This window comes from Rhodotorula paludigena, assembly GCF_050403205.1.
Source record: "Rhodotorula paludigena JCM10292 DNA, Rt_paludigena_JCM10292v1_ctg11, whole genome shotgun sequence".
Classification (NCBI taxonomy): domain Eukaryota; kingdom Fungi; phylum Basidiomycota; class Microbotryomycetes; order Sporidiobolales; family Sporidiobolaceae; genus Rhodotorula; species Rhodotorula paludigena.
The window spans coordinates 218,850-245,027 of NW_027481447.1; the positions used below are offsets into that span (position 1 = coordinate 218,850).

General features: G+C 65.4%; 11 protein-coding genes across 11 annotated transcripts; 7 read left to right on the forward strand and 4 right to left on the reverse strand.

The window, feature by feature from the left end:
- Positions 1–110: 110 nt before the first annotated feature.
- Positions 111–2,820, forward strand: JCM10292_002311 (uncharacterized protein; the record flags this gene model as incomplete). The annotated part of the gene is made up of 4 exons (XM_076647817.1): positions 111–1,803; positions 1,865–2,085; positions 2,149–2,297; positions 2,370–2,820. The coding sequence occupies 4 exons, from the start codon at positions 111–113 to the stop codon at positions 2,818–2,820; spliced, it is 2,514 nt and encodes an 837-aa protein (XP_076506639.1).
- A 716-nt stretch (positions 2,821–3,536) lies between these two features.
- On the forward strand, positions 3,537–5,761 carry JCM10292_002312 (uncharacterized protein; the record flags this gene model as incomplete). Its single annotated transcript, XM_076647818.1, has 10 exons — positions 3,537–4,185; positions 4,249–4,275; positions 4,333–4,534; positions 4,593–4,722; positions 4,779–5,066; positions 5,127–5,306; positions 5,370–5,387; positions 5,442–5,522; positions 5,584–5,638; positions 5,727–5,761. 10 exons carry the CDS (start codon positions 3,537–3,539, stop codon positions 5,759–5,761), a joined length of 1,665 nt encoding a protein of 554 aa, XP_076506640.1.
- Positions 5,762–6,138: 377 nt separating this feature from the next.
- JCM10292_002313 (uncharacterized protein) lies at positions 6,139–8,863 on the forward strand (the record flags this gene model as incomplete). The annotated part of the gene is made up of 7 exons (XM_076647819.1): positions 6,139–6,359; positions 6,422–7,111; positions 7,170–7,409; positions 7,478–7,621; positions 7,675–7,990; positions 8,055–8,128; positions 8,185–8,863. 7 exons carry the CDS (start codon positions 6,139–6,141, stop codon positions 8,861–8,863), a joined length of 2,364 nt encoding a protein of 787 aa, XP_076506641.1.
- Positions 8,864–8,972: 109 nt separating this feature from the next.
- On the reverse strand, positions 8,973–10,112 carry JCM10292_002314 (polysaccharide deacetylase family protein; the record flags this gene model as incomplete). Its single annotated transcript, XM_076647820.1, has 5 exons — positions 8,973–9,185; positions 9,244–9,323; positions 9,387–9,406; positions 9,460–9,987; positions 10,048–10,112. The coding sequence occupies 5 exons, from the start codon at positions 10,110–10,112 to the stop codon at positions 8,973–8,975; spliced, it is 906 nt and encodes a 301-aa protein (XP_076506642.1).
- Positions 10,113–10,371: 259 nt separating this feature from the next.
- On the reverse strand, positions 10,372–11,370 carry JCM10292_002315 (uncharacterized protein; the record flags this gene model as incomplete). The annotated part of the gene is made up of 5 exons (XM_076647821.1): positions 10,372–10,560; positions 10,632–10,645; positions 10,710–10,796; positions 10,860–11,124; positions 11,179–11,370. 5 exons carry the CDS (start codon positions 11,368–11,370, stop codon positions 10,372–10,374), a joined length of 747 nt encoding a protein of 248 aa, XP_076506643.1.
- Positions 11,371–11,581: 211 nt separating this feature from the next.
- On the forward strand, positions 11,582–13,697 carry MSS1 (Mss1p; the record flags this gene model as incomplete). The annotated part of the gene is made up of 10 exons (XM_076647822.1): positions 11,582–11,624; positions 11,679–11,942; positions 11,998–12,242; positions 12,300–12,420; positions 12,484–12,627; positions 12,684–12,849; positions 12,905–13,264; positions 13,332–13,401; positions 13,468–13,498; positions 13,561–13,697. 10 exons carry the CDS (start codon positions 11,582–11,584, stop codon positions 13,695–13,697), a joined length of 1,581 nt encoding a protein of 526 aa, XP_076506644.1.
- Positions 13,698–13,893: 196 nt separating this feature from the next.
- Positions 13,894–14,343, reverse strand: JCM10292_002317 (cytochrome c oxidase assembly protein COX14; the record flags this gene model as incomplete). The annotated part of the gene is made up of 3 exons (XM_076647823.1): positions 13,894–13,974; positions 14,039–14,150; positions 14,300–14,343. 3 exons carry the CDS (start codon positions 14,341–14,343, stop codon positions 13,894–13,896), a joined length of 237 nt encoding a protein of 78 aa, XP_076506645.1.
- Positions 14,344–14,503: 160 nt separating this feature from the next.
- Positions 14,504–16,538, forward strand: JCM10292_002318 (uncharacterized protein; the record flags this gene model as incomplete). The annotated part of the gene is made up of 6 exons (XM_076647824.1): positions 14,504–14,538; positions 14,606–15,456; positions 15,532–15,689; positions 15,744–15,881; positions 15,937–16,307; positions 16,373–16,538. The coding sequence occupies 6 exons, from the start codon at positions 14,504–14,506 to the stop codon at positions 16,536–16,538; spliced, it is 1,719 nt and encodes a 572-aa protein (XP_076506646.1).
- Positions 16,539–16,803: 265 nt separating this feature from the next.
- JCM10292_002319 (uncharacterized protein) lies at positions 16,804–22,641 on the forward strand (the record flags this gene model as incomplete). The annotated part of the gene is made up of 5 exons (XM_076647825.1): positions 16,804–17,632; positions 17,706–18,134; positions 18,218–18,381; positions 18,443–21,157; positions 21,214–22,641. 5 exons carry the CDS (start codon positions 16,804–16,806, stop codon positions 22,639–22,641), a joined length of 5,565 nt encoding a protein of 1,854 aa, XP_076506647.1.
- Positions 22,642–22,830: 189 nt separating this feature from the next.
- POF1 (nicotinamide-nucleotide adenylyltransferase) lies at positions 22,831–23,763 on the forward strand (the record flags this gene model as incomplete). Its single annotated transcript, XM_076647826.1, has 2 exons — positions 22,831–23,347; positions 23,411–23,763. The coding sequence occupies 2 exons, from the start codon at positions 22,831–22,833 to the stop codon at positions 23,761–23,763; spliced, it is 870 nt and encodes a 289-aa protein (XP_076506648.1).
- Positions 23,764–23,789: 26 nt separating this feature from the next.
- Positions 23,790–25,830, reverse strand: JCM10292_002321 (uncharacterized protein; the record flags this gene model as incomplete). Its single annotated transcript, XM_076647827.1, has 2 exons — positions 23,790–25,375; positions 25,440–25,830. 2 exons carry the CDS (start codon positions 25,828–25,830, stop codon positions 23,790–23,792), a joined length of 1,977 nt encoding a protein of 658 aa, XP_076506649.1.
- Between the last annotated feature and the right edge of the window lie 348 nt (positions 25,831–26,178).

Genomic DNA, 26,178 nt, shown 5'->3' on the forward strand with positions numbered 1-26,178 from the left:
AGCTTAGAAAGCTCTACGCTAGACACGCACACGAGTGGTAGAGAGCTGCCGGCTACGTTCGCCGACCGTTGGACCGAGGGGCAGCCTCCGCTCGTTCCCCCCACCTGGTCATGGCCGACTCTGCCGCATCGTCGTCGTCGCTCGCACAGCGCAGGGGCATGCCGCGCCTCACCCAGGACAGGCAGCGGAGGCCTCGATCGCACCACCGCAAGCGGTTCAAGCCCGCCAAGCACCTCGAGAAAGGCTGGACCGCCGCTTCGTTCCACTTCTCGCTCTGCGCGACCTTCCTCGCCATCGGCGTCGTCTGGGCCATCACGCCCCTCAGCTGGATCTACGTCTTCTACACCCTCGTCACCCTCTCGCCCTCGCTCAGCTCGGCTCGTCCCGCCCCGGCCTCGTCCCCCTCTGCCTTCCGCGTCCTCCACTACGTCTGCCTCGCCTACTGCTGCGTCGAGTGCGCTTTCTCCATCTACTACCGCTACCTCGCCATCCGGTGCCAGCGCCTGCGCCCGCCGCCCCGGCACAGCCGCAAGTTCCTCCGCGCACTGTTCCTCCGCTCCCTCGAGAACGGCCTCACCCTCGAGGAGGAGCTCGAGATCGAGGAGGCCGACCTCCGCAACGACAAGCGCGGTACCAAGGGCGACGACGAGTGGAAGGAGCGCACTGCGCGCGACGAGGAGGAAGCGGCGCGCGGCAGCGACACAGAGCTGTCGCTGCCCGTTCGGCGGCGCGCGCGCGGCGAGAGGGGCGACGGCGCCGCGACGCCCGAGCTGCGCACGACCGACCTGCCAGGCGCGAGCAACGGCGACTACCTGTCTGCGCGCAACCTCCCGACCCTGCGCACCGACGACGCGCCCGCGTCGCGCTACCTCCAACCGGCCCGCTCGCGCGCGTCGCTCGACTCGCGCGACGAAGGGTTCGGCGGCGACATCTCGCGCTTGTCGCTCAACACGCTCGACTCGGCGATGGGCGCGTCGCCGCGCTCCTACACCGCGCCCATCCTCCCGCTCGTCTCGCACCCCGACGCGAACGGCACTCAGCACAAGCACCGCTCGAAGCACGGGTCCGGTGACACGGACGACGACGGGCACCCGCACCCGCACACGCGCTTCCTCCCGCGCCTGTCGCCGTCCGATCCGCGCGCGCAAGACTTCCGCGAGCTGCTGCGGTACTGGATGAACGGGTGCGACTTTTCCGAGATTGGCCGGCTCGACATGCTCGACTGGATCGCGTGGGCCATGTACGGCGAGCCGCTCGAGGCGCTCGAGGCCGAGCGCAAGGAGTGGGACAAGGCGGGGCGGCCGCCGCTCTTCTGTCGCGACGGCGTCACGCTCGACGTCGACCCGGACCTCGACGACTCGCCCTCGGAGCGCGAGGACGGCGACGGCAGCGGAGCGGGCGAAGCGCCGACGCGGGCCGAGGAGCGCCTCGCGCGCGTCAAGGCGCGCCGCGAGGAATCGGTCGACTGCGACCGCCTCGGGCTCGTGCACCACTGCCTCACGCTCGTGCAGGCGCGTGCGGCGCACGTCTTCCCGCCCGGTCGCAATGCGCGCGTGCGCCCGCTCCGGCTCACGCTCGACCCGCTGCGCGTCACGGGGAGGCCGCTGCTGCTCTACGTCGTCGTCGGGCTGCTGCAGAAGGCGGTCATGGGCCGGGCGATCACGCGCGGGTTCAGGAGGTACGACGACGACGGGACGAGGTACCTCGTGCGGAAACCGGACGGGTGGGAGCCGAGGGAAGACTTGCCGGAGGACGAGCGGCCGCTCGTGTTCCTGCATGGCCTGGGCATGGGCCTCGCGCAGTGTGCGGCTCCTGCACTTTCTGTCTAACCTGTCCCTTAGCTGACGTTCCACAATACGCACAGACACGACGCTCGTCTCGGTCCTGTCCAAGTCGCGCGCGCTGCGCCGACGCCCGATCCTCATCCTCCTCCAGCCGCACATCTCGATGTCCTTCTTCTCCAAGGGCTATCTCGACCCGGTCGAGCAGGAGGGTTGCACCAAGGGGCTCGAGCGCGTGCTGCGGAAACATCGCTTCGATGAACGCGCCGGAGGATGCACCGTTCTGAGCCATTCCAACGGCACGGTGCGTTCCCGCCCCCGATTTCGCCCTCCAAAGGCCGTGCTCATGTGCCTCTCTTGCTCGTAGATCGTCCACGGCTGGCTCATCAAGGACTGCCCCTCGCTTGTCATCCGATCTTGCTTCGTCGACCCCGTCGCCTTCCAGCTGTACGAGCCCTGGGTGTGCTTCAACGCCCTGTACGCGCCGACGCGCAAGCCGATGGAGTACCTCATGCGGTTCGTCTCCTCGTCGGCGGTCTGGACTGCCTCGGGCAAAATGTGAATGACTGACCTTCGTCCGGATCGCAGCTACTACGTCATGCGCGAGCTCGGAGTCGCCTACATGCTCCAGCGCACCTTCAGCTGGACGTCGAACCTCCTCTGGCCGTCCGAGATCCCAAACGTCTCGGACGCGCACAAGACGGCCATCTTCCTCGCCTCGGACGACTCGATCCTCGCCGCAGACCGCGTGCGCATCTACCTGCGCCGCAACGGTTTACGTGAAGTCCGCGCGCCCGCGCGCGTCGGCGAAGAGCCCGGCGCGGGCGGACTCAAGGTGTTCGAGGGCTTGAAGCACGGCGAGTCGATGATTGGCGAGGGCGCGCCGTTCGAGGAGGTCCTGCGCTGGGTCACGTGGGACGCGGGGGACCCCTCCGCATACGAGACGGGCGCGTCCTCCGAGTCGGCGAGCGGCAACAGCAGCAGCGGCGGCGGCGCGATGCGATCGGCAGTTCACGGCAGGCCGGCTGCTCGAGTCTGACACGCCACAGATCATTCTTCGTCGTTTCTGCGGGCATCATGTCGTTCATTCCGCTTGCTGTGCTTGCACCAGATGGTCGCAGCCGGCTTCTCTAGGCATGTTTGGTGGCCCCGTTCACGCCTCCGCCCTCTCCCCTGTCTCTCTTCTAATGAACCCGCGTAGATATCAGTTCTCTCTCGTACACAGTCTCTGTTTTGTCGTCGTGCCCATAGATCAGTCTGACGCGCTCGTGCGGCGTCTAGTCTTGCAACCCTGTCGTTCCGGATCCTTTCGATCTTCTCCTGTGCTCTTTCACCGCCTCGTTGCTTACACTCACCTGTACGTGTCTTCTCGCTCGTAGGCCGACACGCACTGAACCACTCCTCCCCGCAGAGTATTGGTCTCGTTCGCGCCCATTCTCAGAAATGACTGCTTCTCGCAATCTCGCATCCTGCATCCCGCCTCAAACGTCAGGGTCGCTGCTTTGCAAAGGGACGCACACTGCCACACTTCCGCCCCATCATCCTAGGCTTGTGCTTTTGCGGCTCGAGCGTTGACTGGCTTGTCTCAGCCCGCATGTTCCGGGGCGCACGCACCTCGTCGAGGCGGACTTCGCTTCGGCCTCTCGTCTGGCTTGCCTTCACTTCCACTTCTGCTCGGATCGCGCTTGCCCGGAGCTTTTCGACGTTGTAGGTGCGGACCAAACTCTCTGTCTCTCTCTCTCTCGTCAGCTCAAGATGCCGCGGACGCTGAACCTCACCCATCGCCTCCTCCGTATCAAGCGGACGCAGACTTCTCGGCTCTCAGATCTCAGCAGGCAGGATCTCTTCAGCCGCAACGACAACGTCGGCTTCTTTACCTCGCGCGTCATGATGAACGGGCAATTCTACAGCCCGGCCCGCCTCCGCCTGTACAAACTGCCCTTTCGCAGTCGACTTTCGGCGGCGGAGCGCGCAGAGCAGGAGCGCATCGCCAAGCATGGCATCGAGTGGTGGGCCTCGCCGAACCGGACGGCGTCGGTCTTCTCGCACGGCGCCGACCGCAGTGGCAACGGGCGCGAGAAGGAGCAGGAGCCAGCCGGTGACCTACCAACTTCGACACCGCTTCCTGCTGCCCATACGCCCCGTCGTCCCGCGCCCACTCGCGACTCGTACAAGCCTGCGGGGTTCTACATCCGCTCGGTGCACACCACGCTCCGCTCTGCGCCGATCTCGCCGTTCCGTTTCCCGTCTGGCTCGTCCGCTTCGTTCACGAACATTGCCGAGCGGCGTGCGAGCGAGCTGAGGGGTCGCATCAAGGCGGACCGCGAGGTCGACCTCGTGCAAATCATGGCCGACCTGCGGGACCTCGAACTGCTTGACATGCTGCGGGAGGCCAAACCCAAGGGTGTGTACTAGCTCCTCCTCGGTTCCCGTCGAGCCCGCTCACTCACACTCGTAGCGGTTGCAGCTGGCTCGGGCTACAAGGATGCGACTCGTGCGTACCTGTGTCCCGCTGAATCGCTCGCATCGCTGATCTCGACCTTCTCCTCAGGCGCCCTTTACCCTCTCTATCACAAGCTTGACCAGGGCCAGATTGAGCGTGTCACCTTCGGCGACCTCGAGGCCGCGCTTCCGCCGATTTTCACCCTTCCGTGGACGTCAATCAGCGAATGGCTACTCGGCAACCAGGTCACTCGCCTGTCGGGCCTGTCCGTCAAGGAGAAGGCGGCGCTGCTCTTCCTCCAGATCTACAAGTGCGTCTCTCGATCTGTGTCATCAGCGAAGAGCGAGACTGAGTAAAGGCGTCCGCAGCATTGGCGCGACACGAGCGCGAAAGTATGCTGAGGCAGGATGCCGCACGCTTGAAGACCTCGCCAAGAAGCAGGACACGGAGAAAATCAAGCTCACCAAGGCGCAAAAGATCGGGCTCAAGCATCGCGAAGTACGCCAAATGCTGCAAGTACGCTCGACAGACAGGCTGACCACGCTGCCGATCAGGACATCAATCGCCTCATCCCTCGCGGAGAGGTCGAGCTTATCAAGCAGGTCCTCGAAAAGACGCTCGCCTCCATTGACCCGACCTTCGAATGCGAGATCCTCGGATCGTACCGTCGCGGCGTCGACTTCAGCTCCGACATTGACCTTGCCGTCCGCACCAAGGCGTTCGTCGACAAGGACAACGAGGAGACGAGCAAGCCGATCATGGCGCGCATCGTTGCCGAGCTCGAGAAGCACAAGCTCATCTCGAAGGAGAACCAGCTGATGTTTGGTCCGAAGAAGTATGCGGTACGCCCCTCGCTCAGCGCTTGTTCCTTAATTGGTAAATCCGACTCATTTTCGCTACAGGGTCTGATCCAGCTACCGAAGCATAAGCACTTCCGCCGCATCGACATCCGCCTCGCCCCGTATCACTCCTACCCATACATGCTGCTTGGTTCGACCGGTGACGCTCTTCTGATGAAGCTGCTGCGGCACACGGCCAAGCAGAAGGGCTGGTGCCTGAACGAGTACGGCATGGGCGATGCGGTGCGTTTTCTGCCTCGCGTCAACGTGGTCTTGCTGCTGACCTTAGCTCCGCTCCCATGGCAGTACGCAAAGGAGGACGAGGTGCGCTGTGTTTGCATTGTCGCAACGCGGCGTCTTCTGACGCTGTTCCCGCAGAACTCGAACGGCTTCAAACCCAACTCGCTCAAGATCGTCAAGAACGAGCAGGAGATCTTCGACCTGCTTGGCCTGCCTCACGTATGTTCCGTCCTCGTGTCTCATACGATTGGTCGCTCACGTCTTTCTGTCCTCGTAACAGCTCAAGCCGGAGGAGCGCGAACTCCAGATCTGGCACGCGAAGTATGCAAAAGCGGGTGCGTCGCTCCTCTTCCCTCGTTTCCGGTCGGCATCTCGCTCTGCCAGGATCGAGCTGATGTCCACATTGCGTTCATCAATTCGTAGGTGTGAAGGCCGTCGATTATCTGCACAAGCTGTGATGTCGTCCTTCTCCCCTTTGGTCCCTGTACCGTTTCTGCACCACATCACACCGTCTCTGTACTGTTCGAGCACTGCACTGCATTCTCCTGTCAACGTCGCTTGCGCTGCCTCGCCGCCGCCCATTTGTGTGCACTCGGCCGGGTTGATCGGGCCGGAAAAGTGGCCTTCGTCTCCTGCTTCCCGTCTGCCTCGGCGCACCAGCTCGACGCTCCGTCGCTGGACTCGGTGGCTTGCAGAGCAGCTCTCGAGGGCAGAGCAAGCAGCCTCACTGTCCAAAGCTCGCCGGGAGAGCTCGCTCCTTCTTATCGTGTTCCCGCTCCCCACCTCAGCGCGACTTCACCGACAACAGCACTAGGAATCGAGTGCGCCCGCCAAGATGTCCGAATCATCGTCTGCGGGACAGCATGCGAGCGCCCATGCCCCATCTGCCTCTCCACCGCACGACGCGAAACCGCTCGTCGGGACCGCCGGACCGCGGAAAACGCAACGTGCACCCGTGTCCTGCGCAGCGTGCGCTGCTCGCAAGGTCAAGTGCGACAAGGTCTTCCCGTGCTCCCGCTGCATCAAGAAGGGTCTCGGCGATCAGTGCAAGCGCGAGTGAGTCCTTTCCTCTCCCAGGACTTTCTCTGCTGCTGTTTCTGATGACGTTCAGTCTGCAGAGTCGTAGTCGTCAAGGGGAAGGTTGTCGGTGGCGAGCATGATGGCGTCCCGGATCGCGAGTATACGCTTGCCGACTACCAGGCGGAAAATCGCGCCCTTCGCAACATGATACGGCGCATTAGTGGTCGCCGCCCAACCGTCGACGAGGTCAATCGTGCAATTGACGAGGAGAAAACCCCTCGGACGAAGAGCGCGCCCGTCGTAGGCCCCCTTCCCTCGAAGGCGAGCGTCGACACGCAGCTCTTCGCCGCCGACCTGACGACATTCGGCATCGAGGATCCGGACGCGGCGCACGCAGCCAAACGACAGCGACTAGACTCTCCCGACATCTCTTACCTCGTTCCTTCCGCAACGAACACCCGCTCGACGCGGCTCGCCTACCTCCTTTCCCTCGTGCCCGTGGACCAATCGCACGGTCTGGTCGACCTCAGCTTGCGACTCACCGGCTGGATTCACGGCGTCCTGCACCGCGTGCCCTTCCTCGAGCAGCACGACCGCTGGCTCGACGCGGTGCGGCAAGGCGACCTCGAGGTCAGCTTCGAGTGGCTGTCCGTCTACTTCGCCGTCATCGCCACCGGAGCATATTTCCTCGGCGATGCATGGGATCGGCAGCGAGTGTTCACGACGGAGCAACGGTTGGAACTGCCGCGCGCGTGGTTTTCCGCTGCGCTCGAAGCGCTGTACCTGTCGTGCGTTACGCTACGTAGCTGCGCTACCAGATCCGCGCTGATCATCTGGGCGTTACAGCGAATTCATGACCCGCCACACCTTCGAAGCACTCCAAACCATTTGCATCCTCACCCTCGTCGCTCACAACTTCGGTGCCTCCGCCCACCTCGCCTCTCTCATGCACATGGGCTTGCACCTTGCACAGTCGCGGAACCTGCACACGCTTGGCGCCGAGGAAGAGGGCGAAGTTCCGCCGCCAGGTCTGCTCAAGCGCGAGCTGGGCAGGACAGTCTGGGGAGCCCTGGAACTCGGAGTGGCGTGCGTGCTTCCTTTTTGTTTCGTCTCGGCGTGTCTCGAGACACTGAAAGACGAGCCCGATTCTGCAGACTCTCGCCTACGGCTCAGCAACCTTACGCGCTCTTCCTTCCGCAAGGGTTTTCGGCGCCTCAAGCGCATCTGAACGAGGAAGATCTCGTTGAGGGCCAACCATTCCGACCCAAGCCGTACAGCGACTTCACAACGCAGTCCGTGTGCGTGGATCACCTGCCGCGTCGTTACAATGGAAGCTGATGTGTCGAAACAGGCACGTCTTTATCAATCTGAAGGGGCGAATCTTCCGGCGCTTCAACCACCGCTTTTGGGCCGCCAAGTCGCTCGAAGAGCAATACAAAATCGTCGAAGAGACCGATGCCGAGGTTCTCGAGCTCTGGGACACGTTCCCTCAGCTCAAGCCGACACCGACCCCTTACTCCGACTACGTCGACCTTGAAGGGAATCTGCCGCTTGAGGAGTGGGCGAGGCACCATCTTGGCGTCGGAGTGCCGTGGTCTCGCATGTTGATCCACCGCTTCTTCCTCCGCAAGTCTTACGAGGACCCGGCATTCCGGAAGTCCCGCACCGTAAGCCTGCCCTAGGCGAAGGCATGTCCATATTCCCGTGCGCTCAAACATCCCGTCTTCACAGATCTGCCTTGAGAGCGCTCGCAGCATTCTGCGTGAGCGTCGGCGAGTTGTTCCTGCGCTTTACGATCGACCCTGGTGAGTCGGCCTCGCGCGAAGTTCCGAATCGAGCGCTGACCACGATTCGCGTGTAGGCACATGACTGGCCATACCGTCGGTGCTGGCATCCTTCTCTGCGCCTTGTATCGTGAAGAGACCGACTCGGCGGAAAAGCGCCAGCTGCACGACGACGTCAAGGGGTGTCTCGAGGTGCTCTCGAAAGGCGGTCCGGACAACAATCTGGTGCAGGTCGGCATCAACCTTCTCAGCGGCTTTCTGCGCAGCGCCGGATCGCCTCCGCCTGTGCCTACACCGGCACCGACCACGTCCGCCCTGCGCGGCACGGCGTTTCCTCCCCCACCATCCTTTGCCCCCTCCGTTACGGCCTTCCAGCCTCCGATCCAGCCTTCCGCACCGCTCTTCATTCCCAGTCCGCCGGGCATGCCGCTTCCTGCGCCGTTCCTCCCCTCCGGCACGCCTGACGCGACACTCTCCGCTTACCTCGAGAACGGGGGATCGGCTCCGTCCGCCGGGCCCTTCACGTCCAACGTCGCCGCCCCCTCGATGCAAGACTTTGCCGACTTGTGGAGCTCGTTCGACGGCGGCGAGAACGTAGGTGGGTTCGATCCTTTCGCAGGGTGGGAGGGCGCGTTCGGCTTTGAAGCCGGTTGGGCGGGCGGTGTGAATGCTGGTGGTCCTACAGGAACGCTCGACGCGCAGAGCGGGACGGGCGCGGCAGAGTACGACCCGAGCAAGCCCGCGTGCTTCTGGTAGAGCCCCTTTTGTCGTTGTATCGCCGTCACACACTCTGCGGTGCTGCTGAGAAGCATTGTGAGGCTACTGAAAGGACTGTTTGAATTCTACTGCAAGCCCCTGGTGCGTTCTACTGCGAGCCCTCCGGACCGGGGAAAGGGTTGCGCTCCTTAAACTCGCGCACGACCTCGGCCATTGTCACCCATTCGACCCCCTCGTGCGTGTTGACCCACTCGATGAATTCCTCGAGGGCGAGAATGAGGTGCGGGCGACCCGAAGTGTCGGGATGCAGCGTCAAGGGGAAGACGAACCACTCCTCCTCCCGGTAGAAGTAGGTGAAATGCTGCAGAGAGCGTCAGCAAGACTGACCGCGGTAGAGGTTAACGTCAACGTCAAATCACCTTCTTCCACAGGTCAAGCGTGGTCCGAACGTCAACATAGCCGTGTGAATTGGCCGAACCCTTGATGAACATGTGAGGGGCTGGAGCAAACGGTCAGGCTCGAGAGCTGCAAAAGCAGATCGGCAAGCGCGAAAGTAGCGTACGGAGGTCGTCAAGGTACCAGCTGCAGACAGTCATCAGCGCTTAGATCATAAGCGGCAAAGTGCAGGAACTTACTTGGCGGGCACCGTCACAAGCGGCGTCAGCTGACCCTTGACAAGCGGCTTCATCCATTCCTTTGCGCTCTCCGAGTGGTACGTGATCTTAGTCCACGTGTCCTCGTCGCGCGTGTAGAACGGCTGGCAGTCGTGCGCCTGGGATGAATGGTCGTACTCGATGCCCTTGTCGAGCAAGAGCTGGATGCCCTCGCGCGAGTTCTCCCACCACGGCGCCGTGCAGCCGACAGGCGGCTTGCCGCACAGCTCGGTGAGCTGGTCGTAGGTGTGGTCGAGGACCTCCTTCTGGTGCTTGAGGCTCATTGCGATCGGGTTCTCGTGCGAATAGCCGTGGAGGCCAATCTCGTGCCCCTGCTTGGCGTCGCGGACGGCTTGCATCTCCTTTGGGAAGCTGTCGATCGAGTGGCCCGGGATGAACCAGGACGTGCGGAGGTTGTACTTGTCGAAGAGCTTGAGCAGGCGCGGCACGCCGACTTCTGCGGCGAAGCAACCGCGCGAGATGTCGTTTGGCGAGTCTTCGCCGCCGTACCTGTACGAGAGGAGGGAGTCAGCCAGATGAAGAGGCGGCGATAAGACGGAAAGGGCTGACGAGCCGAGCCAGCCCGCAACGGCGTCTACGTCGACACCGATAGTCACGAGAGCACGCTTGGGCATGTTCGGGAGAGTTGAAGTAGACGGCCGGGCGTGGAAGAGGAGAGAGAAGCGGGAAGACCTGCAGCGAGGCGCGGGCGAGTCGGGCGAACCGATGTGGGGTAGCGGCGCAATGTCCCCCTATTGTCCGACGTCGAAGCAAAGCCAAGGTAGCCAATAGGCCAAGCAGAGCAACTGCTGGAAGCTGAAGACAACGTGAGACTGCACGACGCATGATCTCGACGGACGCCGCTCACTCCAAGTCGTGCGTGATCAGCGCGGCTCATGCAATCGCGTTGCACGCCTCAATCCATACGGGCGCGATTGTGCCGCCTTTCTCATCCGCGAGTGCGTCGAGGCGCTGCAAGCATTCGCGAGAGCCTTCGTCTGCCAGGTCAACCTGAGCGAAAGCGACGTATTTCCCCGTCAGCTTCTTGAGTTTGGCGGGATCGGACGTGAGCGTGACAAAAAACTGGGGGTAACAGTGTCAGAACGTATTCGTGCGCGCTGTCGCGAAACGCGAAGGGTGAAGTGGTGTTGTACCTGCGAAGTGTTGGCTAAATGCAGACATAATGAGGCGTCAACTTCAGCATGTGACAGCGCACTCAAGCTGCAACGCACAGTTCTTGCCGCTATTGGCCATGGCGACCGTTCCCAACTCGAAAGGGACCTTGAGGCCCTCTTTCTCGTCCTTGAAGCTCCCTCCATCTGCCGTTCTTACTGTCAATGAGCGGCTACGGATCCACAAAGCACACATCACATGAAACGCACAGATCGACTCTCCTCCTGACCCGTCTTGTCGTGTCACATCGCCCATTTGCGCGACAAAGCCCTGCTCGATCCGAAAGACGCGTGCACCCTGATACCGCAGCGGTGGGTTCGGCGCTCGCTTCGATGTGAGCTTCTTCTCGTCCGTCAAGAGCGCGAAGAAGTTGGCGGCCGTCTTCTTGAGGCCGGGTGCGGAAGAGACGGTGAGGAGAAGGCGCGGAAGGATGAGCGAGGGTGGTGGGGACAGCGAATCTGGCGTCAGGGCAATCTGCGGTTGTCGAGTCAGCTACGAGCAGCCGTGTGTGACGCTACGGAAGCGCACCTTGGTGTCGCCCTCGTACACGGCCGCAAGCGTTTCTCGTCCCGACTCGTCGAGAGCGTCCAGTCGCTGCGGCAGCCCGTACTTTGCCCCGTTTGCCTCGAGCCAACGCTCGAGCTCCTGAAACTGCTTCAAGTCACGCTGATACGCCTCTGCATTACCGCTGGCGAAGTCGATGAAGCAGCGCACGCTCATCAGTTGTGAGAGTCGAGGAGGCGGTAGAACAGGCCAGTGGGCGTTGTCGGACTCGAGACTTCGAGTCTGGGTAGCTGAGAAGCACGTCTCTTGTGCAATCCCTTCGACGAAGATCTGTCGGTCGAGGCGAGCAAGAAATCGAAGGTCAACCTCCGCAAGAATCCTCGCCTTCCTTCCGCTCCGTCTGTGCACTCGCGTCGTCACTCGAGCCATGCTGCGCTCGCTCAGACCTACGAGATTGAGCACACGGAGCTGTGCATGCTTCGCACCCGGCCCCGCATTATTCCGTCCTCTTGCTACCTCGGCAGCACCGCCTCCTTCGTTCCGCCTCCCGACCATCTTTGCTCCGGCGACGGGCAAGGGCAAGTCGGCCATTTCAATCCTGCGCATCTCGGGAGACGATGCGCTCGAAGTCTGGCGGAGAATGACGGTCGCGCCGAGGGGCAAGGGCAAGGCGAAGGAGGGGGTTGTCGTTACGAAGGACCCGCCAGAACGGCGCGCCGTGCTGCGCAAGATCGTGCACCCAGAGACGGGAGAGACGCTCGACGAGGGCGTCGTGCTGTACTTTCCGCGTACGTCTGTCCCTCGCCTCACTTGCGAGATCACCCTGACCGTCGTTGCGAGCAGCTCATTCCGCCCTGACGGCCCAACCAACGCTCGAGCTGCACCTGCATGGCTCGCCCGCGCTCATGCAGTTCATGCTTCAGCTTCTCCCAACGCTCAGCTCGTCGTTCCGCATCGCCGAGCCGGGCGAGTTCACCCACTTGGCGTTCGAGGCGGGAAAGATGGACCTTACCGAGGTCGAGGGGATCCGCGACCTGGTCGAAGCGGACACGGAGGCGCAGAGGAAGCTCGCGGCGAGGCAGGCTAGCGTGAGTTGCGCGAGGCCTCCTGCTTGAGCGTGGATTGACCTGCTTGTATCAAAACAGGGACAAATGCGACACGCTTACGACGCTATGCGCGCGACAGCGATAGAAGCGATGGCGCTCATAGAAGCCTTGATAGATTTCGGTGAAGACGAGGGCATCTCAGAAGGCGTGTATGAGCAAGGTGAGGCTTCTCGACTTTACCTTTTCAAGGCGTCGGCTTCTGACCTTCTCTTGTAATCGATAGCGCGGGACAAGGTCCGCGACTTGCAGGCCCGGATAGTCAAGTATCTCGACGACGGCCGGCGGGGCGAGATCATCCGCGCGGGGATCCAGCTCGCCATTATCGGTCCGCCGAACGCAGGCAAGAGCTCCCTGCTGAACTGGCTCGGCAAGTCCGCATTCTGTCTGTCCACGCACTCGGCGCTGATTCTTTCGGGCACGTAGCACAACGAGAGGCAGCCATAGTCACAGCCATACCCGGCACGACCCGCGACGTCGTCGAGCTCTCGCTCGACTTCCACGGCTTTCCCGTCGTCGTTGCCGACACTGCGGGTCTGCGCTCGACTCAGGATCAGGTCGAAGCTATCGGGATTGAGCGCGCGGTAGCAAAGTGCGCCTCGCTCTCCCGCTCGAACAGCCTTGAAATGCGCTGACCTCGCTTGCAGAGCCGCGACAGCCGACATCAAGCTCTGCGTCCTCCCGCTCGACGAGCTCTTCACCCCGACCGCTCCCGGCCCTCCACCTCCCTCTTCCCCGCCGCCGCACATCGACCCGCTCACGCTCTCGCTCCTCGACGCGCACACGCTCATCCTCCTCAACAAGCTCGACTCTGCCTCGCCGCCTTCGCGCGCGCAGCTCGACACACTCGCTGCGGTGCTCGCGCGCGAGGGGAAGTCGTGGCTCGGGGCGCGAAGGGGAGAGGAGGAGGAGGAGGGAGGCGGGAGGGCGTTCTGGTCCGTGAGTGTGAGGGACGGGACGGGGCTTGCGGAGCTGGCCGAGGGGATCAAGCGCGAGCTGAAGCGCCGGTGCGTCGCGCTGGGCTCAGTAACTCCTGCGCGTGAAGCGGAACTGACTCGGGCTGGTGGGTCGCAGGTTCGACTTGTCGGACGATCTAGACGAGACGCCGATTGTCACGCACGAGCGACACCGGCGGCATCTCGAGGTGCGTGGGCTTGCTGCTCTGCTTTCTCCGCTGATGCAGTCAAGCTGATCAGGGGCACACGCGCAGGACTGCCTATCGTACCTCACGACCTTCCTCGGTGCGCTCCGATCCACCTCGCCTCACCCACTCGCGAGCACTGACGGATGACTCCGCGCGCAGACCTGCCGTCGGACGACATTGTCTCTTCGGGCGAAGAGCTGCGGTACGCCGTGCTCGCGCTCGGGAAGATCACGGGGCAGGTCGACACGGAGGAGGTGCTCGGCGAGATCTTTCGCGGGTTCTGCATCGGAAAGTAGAGCGCGCGCGCGCCGCGTCGCTCTCTCTCCCTCTCTCCGATGTTGGGTCGTGGTGGGGAATGGAGAGTGAGGGTACAGGGTTGCAGGGAATGCGAGGATGAGTAGCGGTACACCGGGAAACGATGGAGAGTAACGACGAGAGGGATGCGAAGGAGGCAAAGGGCGGTTGATGGCGGTCGGCGGACAGCGCAAGCGTCTAGGACGGACGCTCGGGAGGAGGGTCGACAAAGCCCTTGAGGAGCGGGTCGGCTTCGAGCTTCTGCTTTGCGGCCTCCTCCTGCGATCGAGGTCACCTCGTCAGCTCTCCTTCGCTTCCACCGAGAGCATGAGAGGGGACGCACGGCGAGGTGCTTTGCCCAAGCTTCCTCTCCAGCCTTCATGGTTGCGGTGTGGGTGGCGTACATGCCGTAGAGGCCGTAGACGGAGAGGCCAGCGAGGGCGCTGACGGTGACCCTGTTGCGGCGGTGGTGCGGGTGGGTCAGTCCGACTCGTCGCAGTCAGCTCGCAGAGAGGGAGACCAAGGTGCGCCGTGCGAGTGATCGAGAAATGCGAGAGGGCAGCGAGTGGAAGAGAGGGAGGAGGAGGGAGGGAGGGGGCCGCACCTGTGGGCGATGTCTGCTGCCGAGAGAGATGCGCGTGCTGCCATTCTGCGTGGCTCTACTGTGTTCACTCTCAGACAGTGAGAGTGAGAGTGCGACCTCGTCGTCTCGTCGTCGCGTCGAGGTTGCCGGACTTGGCTCGACTCTCCCCTCGCTCGCACTCGACTGTGATTGCAGCTCGACAGAGTGCGACAGCAAGCGGCAGCCATGTCCACCCCGCAGTCTCGCACTTCAACGTCCCGGTGCGTCCGCCCCACCCTCCTCCCCGTCGTCATCTCTGGCTCACTGCCCGCTCTCGCACCCGCGCAGCTCGAACCGCGACGACGTCCTCCAATTCCTCGACTCGCTCGACTCGTACTCGTCCACCCCGCCCAAACCCTCGCATCCGTCGGCCTCGTCCGTCCCGCGCTCGTCGTCCAACCACACCCTCGCCTCGTCCACCGGCCCCGCTTCCTCGTCCACCACCGCCGGCGTATCCCTCCCCTCCCCCGCCAACGCTGGTGCCGCCGCCCACGCCGCCGCCGGGTCTGGCGCGCCCAAGGCCCCGCCCAACGCCGCAGAGGCTCAGAGCGTCCTCGACTTTCTCGACGAAATCACGCAGCGCTCGAGCACCCCGACCGCCTCGTCCGCCGCCGGCCGCCCGCTCGAGAAGAAGGCGAGCGTCCCCGGCGGGCTCGGGCGGAGCACGAGCAGGCAGAACTTGAGCGGAACGGCCCAGCAGCAGCAGCCAGGTGGGGCGGCAGGAGCGGTCCCGCCACGGAGGAGCACCGACAGCGTCAGGAGCACGCGCACCGTCGGCGGGAGCAGCGTGCCGTCGGCCAGCCCCAAGCCGGCAGCGGCGGCCGCACCGTCGACGCCTGTTCGGGAGGAGGCTCCGGCGCCTCCTCCCGCTGCCGCAGCAGCCCAGCAGCAGCAGAGCGGCGGCTGGGGCTGGTCGAGCATGTGGAACCAGGCGTCGAGCGTCGTGCAGCAGGCGTCCAACCTTGCGCAGCAGGCGCGCACGGCCGCCGAGGAGCAGGTCAAGACGGCGTCGAGCGGCGCGGGCGGGATTGCCGGGATCGGCGCCGGCGTCATGAAGAAGCTTGGCGAGAACGAGCAGGCGAAGAAGTTCTCCGAGGGCGTCATGAGCTATGCCAAGGGCGCGCACCTCGACCAGCTCGGTGCGTCGATGCGCTTCTCCCGTCCCCTCTTCGGCTGTGCATCCGGAGGCTGACTCGGCAGAGCGGTTCGTGCAGGCAAGGACCTCCGAACGACGACCCTCAAGTCGCTCACCGACCTGCTCAACGCCGTCGCTCCGCCCATCGCCGAGCACGAGGTCATCCAGGTCTCGCTCTCGCACGACATGGTCGGGTACGACGGCGTCGAGACGCTCGTCTACCGCGGCCTCGCCAAGGTTCGTGTTTCGACGCAGCACGGTCACGAGCGGGACTGACACGGCCCCACGCAGATCATGGACCAAATTGAGGGCGGGACGCTCGTCGTGAACCGGGGCACCGAAGAGAAGCCGCGCGAAGTCGAGGGCGACGAGGACTACCGCGACCTCAACATTGTCGACGGCATGACCGAGGCGTGGAAGCTTGCCGAGGTGCGCAAATAGACCGGCCGTTCTAGCTCGCTCACTCACGCGGTCGTCCCCACAGGCGAGTCTCGACCAGCTCATCAAGACGACGTACCAGCCTCCCGCCGCTCCCTCGGCATCCGACAACGGCGTCACCATCCCCGTGACGACGTGCCCCGTCTACATGCGCATCCAGCCGTGCCTGTCGCCCCTCCCCTCTCTGCCGCCATCGTGCCTCGCGCCCGTGTCGGACCCGACGTCGACCAAGGCGCTCTTCTTCCTCGTGCTCCTGCGCGACCCGACGCACTCGCTCGTGCACGCGTCGACGAGCCAGTCGATGCCCGCGAGCTGGCTCGACATCCCCTTTGAGGAGAACGAGTGGGTCGAGGACGCCATGGTCGAGATTATCCGCCGCAGCGTCGAGGTCATCGGGCAGGAGTACATCACTCACCGGTGCGTCTCGTCCCCTGCTCTCTGGTCAGGTCGCGAGGTCGGGTCCTGACAATGCTCGCCCGCAGGATGCGCGCGCAGGGAAACGCGATCCAGCAGGCGCGGCACGAGGCGCAGCAGGCCCTCGCGCAGCAGTCTCAACAGCAGCAGCAAGGTCCGCCGACGGCGCAGCAGCACGAGACCGAGGTCGAGGCGAGCCAGGCCGCGCAGGAGGCGAGGGTCGGGGTCGTCTGACGGAGAGGCGGAAGGCTCGTGCGAGTATGTACTTGTAGGACTCTGACCCTCTGTGTGCGGTCTCTTGTACTTGTGCGTGGCTCTGGTTCTGCAGGATTTCTGTTCGTGCATTTCGTTTCCAGCATCTCTGCACGTTGATTGCGACATAGAAAGGAGAGAGAGGCCGAGTTGTATTCGAGCAATAGTCGCCGTGTAATGACCAAGTGTATTCCACTCTGCGTCGCTCCCCTCGCATCTCCCTCTACGCACTCTCCCTGGCCCCTTGATGCAGCATGCGCCCTCACCTCTCTCTCCCGCACCCGCACCCGACGCAGCATTGAGCGCCCGCACGAGCGCGCACGACGACAAGGACGACGACGGCCCCCCGGCCCCGCACGTCGCGGGCGCCAGCAGCGACGGCGCAGCGGGCGCACTGAGCGGGCTGGACGCGCCGCACGAGGGCGCTCAGCAGCAAGAGGACGCGCACAAGGCGCTTCCCGCGGCTCAGAGCGGGGGACAAGGCGAGGCGACGCAGCGAGGCGCGGAGGGCGGCGAGGTGCTGGAGCGCAGCGGCGGCTCTGTGGAGGGTGACAAGGCCGTCGAGAGCGAGTCTGTGAAAGCTGGACCTGGTCAGGACCGGGCAGACGCGCCTACGAGCGCCGAGGACGCGGTTGTGAGCGGGTCGGCGCAGAACGACGACGGCGCGGCGACGCTCGCTGCAGACGCGCAGGGCGCGGACAAGCCCGCTCAGCCCGCCGAGGGCATCACGATCGTCGAGCCCAAGCCGTCCAACCCGGCGCAGCAAACGAGCGCGCTCCTCGCGCCGCCCGTCCCCTCGTCCGCGTCGTCTGCCGGCGCTCGCTCCGACTCGCCTGCAGTCTCGACGACTTCGACGCCGCCCCCGTCGGCTCCGCTTGCTCCTGCCAGCCCGGCGGGCGCAGCCTCGCGCTCGGCGACCGCCAGTCCCGCCCTCTCGGCGTCGCCGGGACCGGGCGCGACGTCGGCGACGGGCGCACCGGCGCAGCCCAAGAAGTTCCAGAGCTCGCTCGCTGTCAACAAGAAGTTCTTGGAGAAGGCGGGCGAGAAGGCCAAGCCCGACGTCAAGCCTGTCGCGAGTGAGCCGCTTCGTCTCACTTCGCGCCCGCCGCCAAACTCGAGGATTGATCGCCGCTTTTCCTACCCCTGCAGCCCGCCTCGCTACTCCTCCTGTCCCGACTCCCGCCTCGACGTCGCACCCACGCCTCCTGACCGGCAAGCTCTCCTCGGGCCCGTCCATCTCGCTCTCGACCTCGTCCTCCTCGTCGAACGCCTCGGGCGTAAGCGGGTCTAACTGGGGCAAGAAGCCGACGACGCCCACCCCATCCTCGACGACTGCTCAGCCGGGCATTTCGGTCCCCGCGCCCGGCGCACCGTCTCTGAGCGCGGGCGCTGGAGCGGCCGCGGGACCGCGCGCAAAGGGCGCCGTGTGGGGCGCTCCGCAGGCTGGCGCGGCCGAGCCGGAGCGGCAGCCGGGACTGGGATCGCGGATGGGCATGGGTATGGGCGGCGCGCTGGGCATGCGGATGGGGAGGGGGAATATGGCGAACGACTTTCCGACGGCGGCAGAGGCAGCGCATGGTCCGTTGAGCGTTTTCTCCCTGTGGTCTTTTGATCGACGTTGGCGCCTCAGAGACTGATGGGCCTTGAGTCGCTCGTCACAGCGAAGGAGGAGCGCGCACGGCAGCTGAACGAGCAGGTGCAGGCGCGCGAGAAGGCTGCGCAGGCCCGCCAGGCCGCACAGGCGGCGCAGAACGCGCACTTACTCGAGGAGTTGGACGCTTTCCGCGGCAAGCACCTCGACCCGAATGCCGCGCACTGGGACGAGGTGCGCAGACGGCCTTCTCATTTCGCCCGACTGATCGCTGACACGCGTTTCTCCCCGACAGGACGAAGACGACTTCCTCGACACGACGATCGAGTTTGCCGACGGCACGCAGTACAAAATCGAGCAGGCTGCCTCGGGCGCCGCAACGCCCCGTGACGAGGAGCTTCGCGAGCCAGGCCCGGGCGAGCTCGCTCTGCGCGAAAAGCCGCTCGCGCCCGGCGAGACCGTCGCGCCCGTCAGGCGCGAGGAGCGTTTCAAGGACGACTTTGACCGCTCGTGGCCCCGCCGCCCTGCCGGACCGGGCGATTCGAAGAACCTCTTCAACGAGCGTCTCGGCAAGCTGGAGCCCGCTGCGCACGGCAAGCGTGCTCCGCCATCCGCAGGTGCCGAGCCGACCTCCATCCTGCGTTCAGGCGACCGCCGCACATCGTCCGACCTCCCGCCTCACCTCGCCATGGCTGGCTCGCCGCCTCGCGCTCGCCGTCCCTCTGTCACCTCGCCTCGTGCCGCACACGCACCTCTGCATCCTGAGCCGCACCACGGCCGCCGCCGCGAGAGCTTCGCCGAGCGTGCGCCCGCGTGGGGCGGCATGGGCACGCGGCGCCCGAGCGCGAGCGGCGGGCTGAGCGGGGCAGCGATGGGCGACCGGCAGCTTCCGCCGCACCTGGCTGGGAGCGGCGCAGCGCGCCCGCCGCCGCACCTCGCGCATGCACCGGCGCAGCAGCAGCACCCGCTCTCGCCGCCCGCGGCGCGTCGCCCGTCGCTCGGCGCTGCTCCCGCCGTCCCGCCTTCCGTCACCTCGCCTCCTGCGCCTGCTGCTAGTGCGCTCGCTCCGCCGCCCGCAGCGACGGGTGAGGCCGCTCCCGCGCCCGCCGAGGCAGCTGCAGCCCCAGCTGCCCCGCCCCCAGACCTCGAGGAGATGCACGCGCGCGAGATGCATGCCGCGGCCGAGCGAGCCAAGAAGCGGCGCGAAGAGGAGGAGCAGAAGCGGCTCGAGCAGATTGAGCGCGCGCGGCGCAAGGCGCAGGAACTCGAGGAGCGGATGCAGCGCGCCGAGAAGGAGAAGGAGGAGGCCAAGGCCAAGGCTGCTGCCGAGGCGAAGCAGAAGCGCGAGGAGGAGCTCGCAGCGAAGGAGAAGGCGCGCGCAAGCGCGGCGGAGAAGGCCAAGGCGTTCGCGGCGGAGAAGGCTGCGCCCCCTGCAGGCCCGGCAGACAGGGCGACGTCCTGGCGCACGGCTGCCAAGCCGCTTCCTGCAGCCCCTGCAGCGCAGCAGCAGCCTGCGGCCGCTACTCAGCCGACCGCGATCCTCCCTCGTCCGCCCGTCCAGACTGTTCAGGGCAAGCCTGCGCCGCCGACTCAGCCGTCTGCCTGGCGTCGCCCGGTCGCCCCTGCTGCTCCCCAGTCTGCACCCGCCGCTGCTGCACGGGCTCCGCTCCGCCAGTTGCCGCCGCACCTCGCCGCGCAGGCGCAAGCGCGGCCCGCCGAGCCCAAGCCTGATCCTGTCACGCAAGTCAAGGCGGTCGAGCCGGCTGCAGCGGAACCAGCGCCCGTCTCGAACGCTAGTCGGCCGCCTGCGCAACCATCGACGCCACCTCCGGCCGCTGCTGCCAACCTCGTCTCGCCTCCGACATCGCCTTCGAAGCATGGCGCCGCTGCAGCCGCGAAGGCCGGGCACAAGTTGCCAGCTGTCTCGCAGTTCGACGATCTCATGTCACGCATCAAGGGCGTCATGGCGCACCCTGATGAGCAGCCCAAAGAGTCGGCAGCGTCGGAGCAGCCTGCCGAGGCTGAAGCGCCGACCGTCAAGCTTCCGCCCCGAGGGCCGGCTCGCAAGGTGTCGGTGCGCGCTGCGCCCTCGTTGCAATACGCGTCGCAACTCCCTGTCGTCGCTCTTCCCACGCCGACAGAGCCGCGAGGCCGCGGTCGCGGCCGTTCCGACGCACCTCGTGCGGCTCGTCAGGCTCCTCCGCCAGTCGAGCTGCGCGAGCCCGTCCTTCCCGTCCACTCTTCCCGCCGCGCCCGCTCGCCCTCGCCGCCTCCCGCCTGGCGACAGTACACCGTTCGCCTCGCGCCTTACCCCCCTCGCCGTCCCGCCCCGGCTCGGCAGCTCAAGAACTTCCACAACCCGGGCTTCCCGCGCCCGCTCTACCCCTTCTCGTGGTCGCCACCGCTTCGCGACGTCAACCCTCGGCGTCTCAATCGCGACGAGATGCTCCTGCCGAAGAGGTACGACAAGAACGGCGCGCCCGTCTACCCCGTTGCGCTTCCGCAGCGCCGCCTCGTTCCCGACGTGGAAGGCGAGCAGAAGGCCGCGCCCGCCCCGACAGTCAGCATCTCGCGCGCCTCACTTGTGCGCCAGCCTGAGCCGCCGCGCGTGTCGCCTGAGCCCGCCGCTCAGCCCGTCCAGCCCAGTGCTGCGATGCCCGAGCGTGCCGCCGAGCCCGTCTCGTCCTTCCTGCCGTTTGGTCGAGGGCTTGGACGCGGTCGCGCTCCTGAATCTGGCTCGTGGCGGCGCGCAGACGAGGCGGTCCCCGTCGCTTCGCGCGGTGCTGTCGCGGACGCGGCCGAGCGTGCCGGAACGACGCTTGCGGCCGAGCAGGTGCAGGATAAGCTGCCGCCCGGCGCGAAGGAAGGTTTCTACCGCGCGCTGGAGGCGCAGGAGATCGCTGCGGAGCAGGCGAGGAGTCTGAGGGTTACGGGAGGACTTGGAGGAGAGCCGGTTGAGTCGACACCGCGAAAGGCTATGGCTGCGCCTGGTCGCGACGCGAACGGCAAGGTTCGTCGCCATGCTCTCGATTGTTTTCCATCCGGATCTGACTTTGCATCCCGCAGTCGCCGTCGTCGCCGCCGTTCAGGCCGCAGGACCTTACACAGGTCGCGGCTTCGCCCTCGTCCTGGGGTGGCAAGTCGCTCGCCCTTTCGGTGCTCGACCCGACTGCCGCGTCAGTCTGGTCCGCAGTGCCGGAGCCGCCGAAGGACAACGTCCTTGGCCGTCCGACTGCTGCCGTTCAGGCGGGCAACTCGCTCCAGGGCATTCTCGATGACGACCCGTCTGAAGCGCTGCCGAGCTCGCTCGCCGAGCTTAAGTCAGAGGACGGTCACTCGGCTGCCGAGGCAGAGTCGAAAGAGGCGACTGTCCTGTCTGGCCGGTCGAAGGACGAGGCCAAGCTGCGAGCGGCCGCTCCGTCTTTCTCGACCTTCCTGCACGAGTCGGCGGGCGCCATCGACCCCTCTGCAGCAGCCGCTTCAGCCGCTGCGCAAGCTCGCCAGGCGCCTCAGCCCTACCCGGGTTTCCCGGCCCAGATCCCGCCGCAATCGACGCCTTCTCCCGTCTCGGCTTATTCGCCCGCCTTGAACCAGCCCTACGCCTCGTCCCCTGGACTGTACAACCCGATGTCGCCCTTTGGCGGTCGCCCGCTTTCGCAGCAGCAGGGCATGTACCCGTCGTACGCCGGTCAGGCGCCTTCGCCTTTCGCCAACCAGCCGATCCATCAGGCCTACTCGCCTATGCCCGGCTACGCTACCGCTTCGCCTGTTCCGCCTACGCACGGGTACCCGACCCCGTACCGCGAGTCGTCGTCGCCCGCTCTTCCTCACGGTATCACCAACCCGGCCCTGATCGCCAACTACGGTTACGGTGGTTCGCGTAGCTACGGCGCGGTGGGCGCCAGTGGGCCCGGCCCGATCGGACGTCCGCAGCAGGGTGCGCAGTACGCCCGCCCGCCGCTCATGCAGCACAGCGGGCCGGCGAGCTACCTCGGCGGCAGCGCAGGGCCGGGAGGCATGCCGTCGCCTGCTTCGGGCAGCTACGGCTCGCCTTACCAGCAATCTGCGCAGCCATACCGCATGGAGAGTCCCTACTCGCTCGGCGGGAGCATCGGCGCGGGCGGCGCGGTCGGACACGGCGCAACGGCCCCGAAGGACCTGAGCAGCGCGCGCTCGCCCTCACAGCCGCAGCACAGCTACCCGGGCGCCGGAAGCGGTGGCGGCAGCACGACGATGGCTTCGCCCGTCATCATGCCGCAGCAGCTCCCGCCCGTCCCGGTCTTCAGTCCGGGCGGAGGCGGCGCGCAGGGCGCGATGCACGGGCACCACGCGCCCATTTCGTCGCCGGTCCCAAATGCGGCTGGGCTTGGCGGTGGATACGGCGCGCCGAACGGAGCGTACGCGCGCGGAGCAGGAGGACCGTTTGGAGTGGGAGGAGGGATGAGGCCGGGAGGGGGAGGAGCGCCCATGAGCGCGATGGGCCGGCACTGGTGATCCCGGTGGTTCTCTAGTCTCTCACATGCGCTAGCACCAGCAACTACAGCGTATCCACCCTTGAGCTGTACTCTGCGAGACTGGAAAGCATCGCCTCCTTCCGTTTCTCTCCCATCGTCCTCGCACTTCGCATCCTCCGGCGCGCTTACCGTTCCCAGCAGCACCTGGCACAGCGCTATATACCTGCAAATGGCTCCGCGGCTGCCACTCCCGACGTCGTCTGCGGTCCCGGTGCTCTCGCTCCTCCCCACTTCGCACACGCCGTTCAAGCTCGTCTACGCGTCGCACGGGCGCTGGCCCCTGTTGCCAGATGCTGAGCAGTCTAGCGCGCGCTCGCCGACCCCGCTGCGCATCTCTGTGCTCGATTCGAGCTTCAATCCGCCCCACCTGGCCCACCTCTCGCTCGCCCAGCATGGCGACTACGACGCGCACCTCCTCGCCCTGACCATCGGCAACCCCGACAAGGGCCGCCTCGAGCAGTCCGCCGTCGCCGTCCGCGTCGAGATGATGCGCGCGCTCGCGCTCGACTTGCAGCGACGAGCAGGCGAGCCGGGCGGCAAGAAGGGCTGGGCAAACGTCGCCGTCGCCGTCATGGAGGCGCCAACGTTCACGAGCAAGTCGCGCATCCTGCGCGAGGAGCTGGACGCGCTCGCGCGGGAGCAGACTGGGCGGGACGATGCTTCCGTGCGACTGACATTTCCCGTCGGTGCGTCCCTATTGCCTCTTTCCCTTCTTTCTGCGGGTGCCGTGGCTGACTGCAGGCGTGCAGGTTGGGACACGGTCATCCGAATCTTTGCCCCGCGGTATTACCAGCCACCCAATCCCGACCTCGCCTCGTCGATGCACGACCTGTTTGGCACAGACGACTCTTCCGTCACCTGCGCACGGCGAGGCGACATCTCTCGTTCTGAGGAGAGCGAGTTTCTCGCGGGACCGGAGGTCCAGAAGTGGGCGAGACAGGGGAAGGTCGAGCTGTTCGATTTGCCGGACGAGGCGCGGGCGATCTCGTCGACGGCGATCCGTGCAGCAGTGCAGGAGGACAGGTGGGACGACGTCGCAAGGAGCATACCCGTGAAAGGCATTGTAGACATTGTGCGGCGAGACAGGCTGTATCGGCAATAAGAAACAGAGTTGCAGTCTCGAGTGCTTTACACAATGCCGCCTCGCAGTGCCTCCTGTGCCTCTTCGCCATACAGCAGCGTCCGCTCGATGACGACACGCTCGCGCTGATTGCGCGTCTTGCGCACCAGCTCGCGCTGGCAGTAGACCTCGACGCGCACGACCTCCTCACCCGGCGCGAGCGAAGCCGAGTCGGAGAAGATGGACGCGTTGTCTGGGATGGGCGGCAGCGCCTTGTGCGATGCCCACGCGGGTGGGACGAGGCGGATCGGCACGCTGCGCGAAAGAACCTGCGCGATGGGCGCCGCCTCGTCGACCTCGTCTCGCGCAACGGGCAGCTCGAGCTGGATCTCGACGAGCTCCTTACGCGCTTGCCGCTTGGCCTGGTCCGCGCGCTCGTCGGCCGTCAACGCACGCAAAGGTGCGATCCGGTCCGGCTCGACCTCGCTCAGCGCGCGTTCGCGGACTGACGGAACCAGGCTCCAGCGCCAGTTTCGGCGCCATTGGCCGCGCTCGGGCTCGAACGGCGCGGCTTCGCTGAGCGCTTCGGGCGCTTCCGCTTGGGGCCCGGCACCCGATACCGAGGCGCATTCGTCGGAAGAGGTGGAAGGCGCGGGCTCGAATGTCGAGGTCGCGACAGTCACGCTGGACGAGAGGCCGGGCGGGTACGAGCGGTCGAATAGCGGAGAAGGCGGAGTGTCTTCCGCCGTCGCGAGGGTGGAGGACGAGTTGTTGGACGACGTCGAGGGGAAGCGGAAGCCAGAGAACGAGGGTTTCGACACGAGGGCGTATTGCGAAGGCAGGGTTGGCGTGGGAAGCGGATCGAGTGGAACATTCAACTCCGTCGGCGCGTAGACATCGGGCGGCGGCGGTGGCGTCAGGTCCGCGCCTGAGATGGCGAGCCCTTCGTTGGTGCAGAGGGGGAGAGGCGTCTCCGGCGAGAAATGCGAGTGAGGGGCGGGCGTAGCCGCCGGCGGAGAGTCATGATCGTCCAGCTCCGGCGCCGCATACGACCCGCGCGAATAGACCGAAAGGGACAGGTCGGAAGGTTTGCGGGACGGCGGGAGCGACGGGTTGTTGTGCAGAACAGGGCGAGCCTGGATGGTCGAAGTGCTGGCGAACTGGCGCAACGTGTGACCGGTCCCGCCTTTGGGACCGCTGAACGGGTTGGTGAAGTCGAGTTCCGGTGTTCCGGCTTCGGGGATGGGGGAAAGTCCGCGTGGGACGGAGGTGGCGACGAAGGCGGGCCCGCGCAGATCAAACACCGGATCTATCGCGGGGAAGGCAATGGTCGATGGCGTGTCGGAGGCGACAGACAAGCGCTGAGTGCAGAGCTGTGTTGGGCTAGCGAGATGGAGGTTGCCGAGGTCGTCCACAGTCGTGTACGCCGACTGCAGGTACTCCTGCCAGTCTGCCGACCGAGACGTCTCGTCTTCTCGCTCCTCGGATTCAGTGGCCCGACCTTTGCCTTTGACAGCGGATGACGGGCCGTGCGCGACGGGTTGATATGCCGTCCAGTCGAACGCAGCCATGCGATTCTTCTCCGCGCCGTCAAGCGGCAACGGCTTGAGCGCGATGTACGGGCTGATGTGTACGGGTCGGCGAGACGGCGAAACTGAACAAAGAAGATGTCAGCCTTGCGCGCGTGAGAAGAGGCAGGAGGTGCGAGCGGAACGCACCTTTGTTTGGCTTCGAGCCCGCTCGACCCGCAGCGCGATCGGCATTCTCCTTGTTGGTGAGCTCGACTGGTGCACTGATGCGCTTGCTGCGGATGCTCGACCTTGTTGAACCTGCGCTGCTCGTTGAGCGCGTCGGAGGAGCCGTCTGAGAAGGTTGTTGCGCTTTGCTCTGCGTTGAAGCGAGCGGAGTTGAACGAGTGCGCGTCGGCGTCGGCTTGAGCAAGCTCGAGAGCCATGAGCGCGACCTGCTGTGTCCGCGAGAGCTGGACGTTGCCGGTGTTGCCGAGGTGCTCGCGGAAGGTGCAGTTTCGCCGGCGTAATGGACGAGCGCGAAGCCGCTAGGCAGCGAGCGACGCGTCACAGCGGTAGCTTTGTCGTCCTTGCGCGCCATGGTCGTGGGTGTATGGGAGAGGAAGCAGGAGACAAGCGAGAGCGGGAGCCTCGTCAAGGCAGCCGTTGAGCGAGACGCGTCGCGCATGCCTTCGGGATCGGCACCGAGCACAGCGATCAGGCCCAGCCTTCTGCTCAATCTGGAAGGAGTCTAAATGCAACCAGGCTCCATCGGGCAAACAGCCCGCTTGAACGCTGCCACGCTGCAGCCACGCTGCGTCTCATCAGTCGCGTCGCGCGAGCGAGCAAGTCGGCGACCGAGGGTGCTGCCGCTGGAAGTCACGCTTGCTCAAGGGCACGGTGGCGAGGAAAGCAACGCTGTTCTGACGCGTTCAGTCACAACAGACGA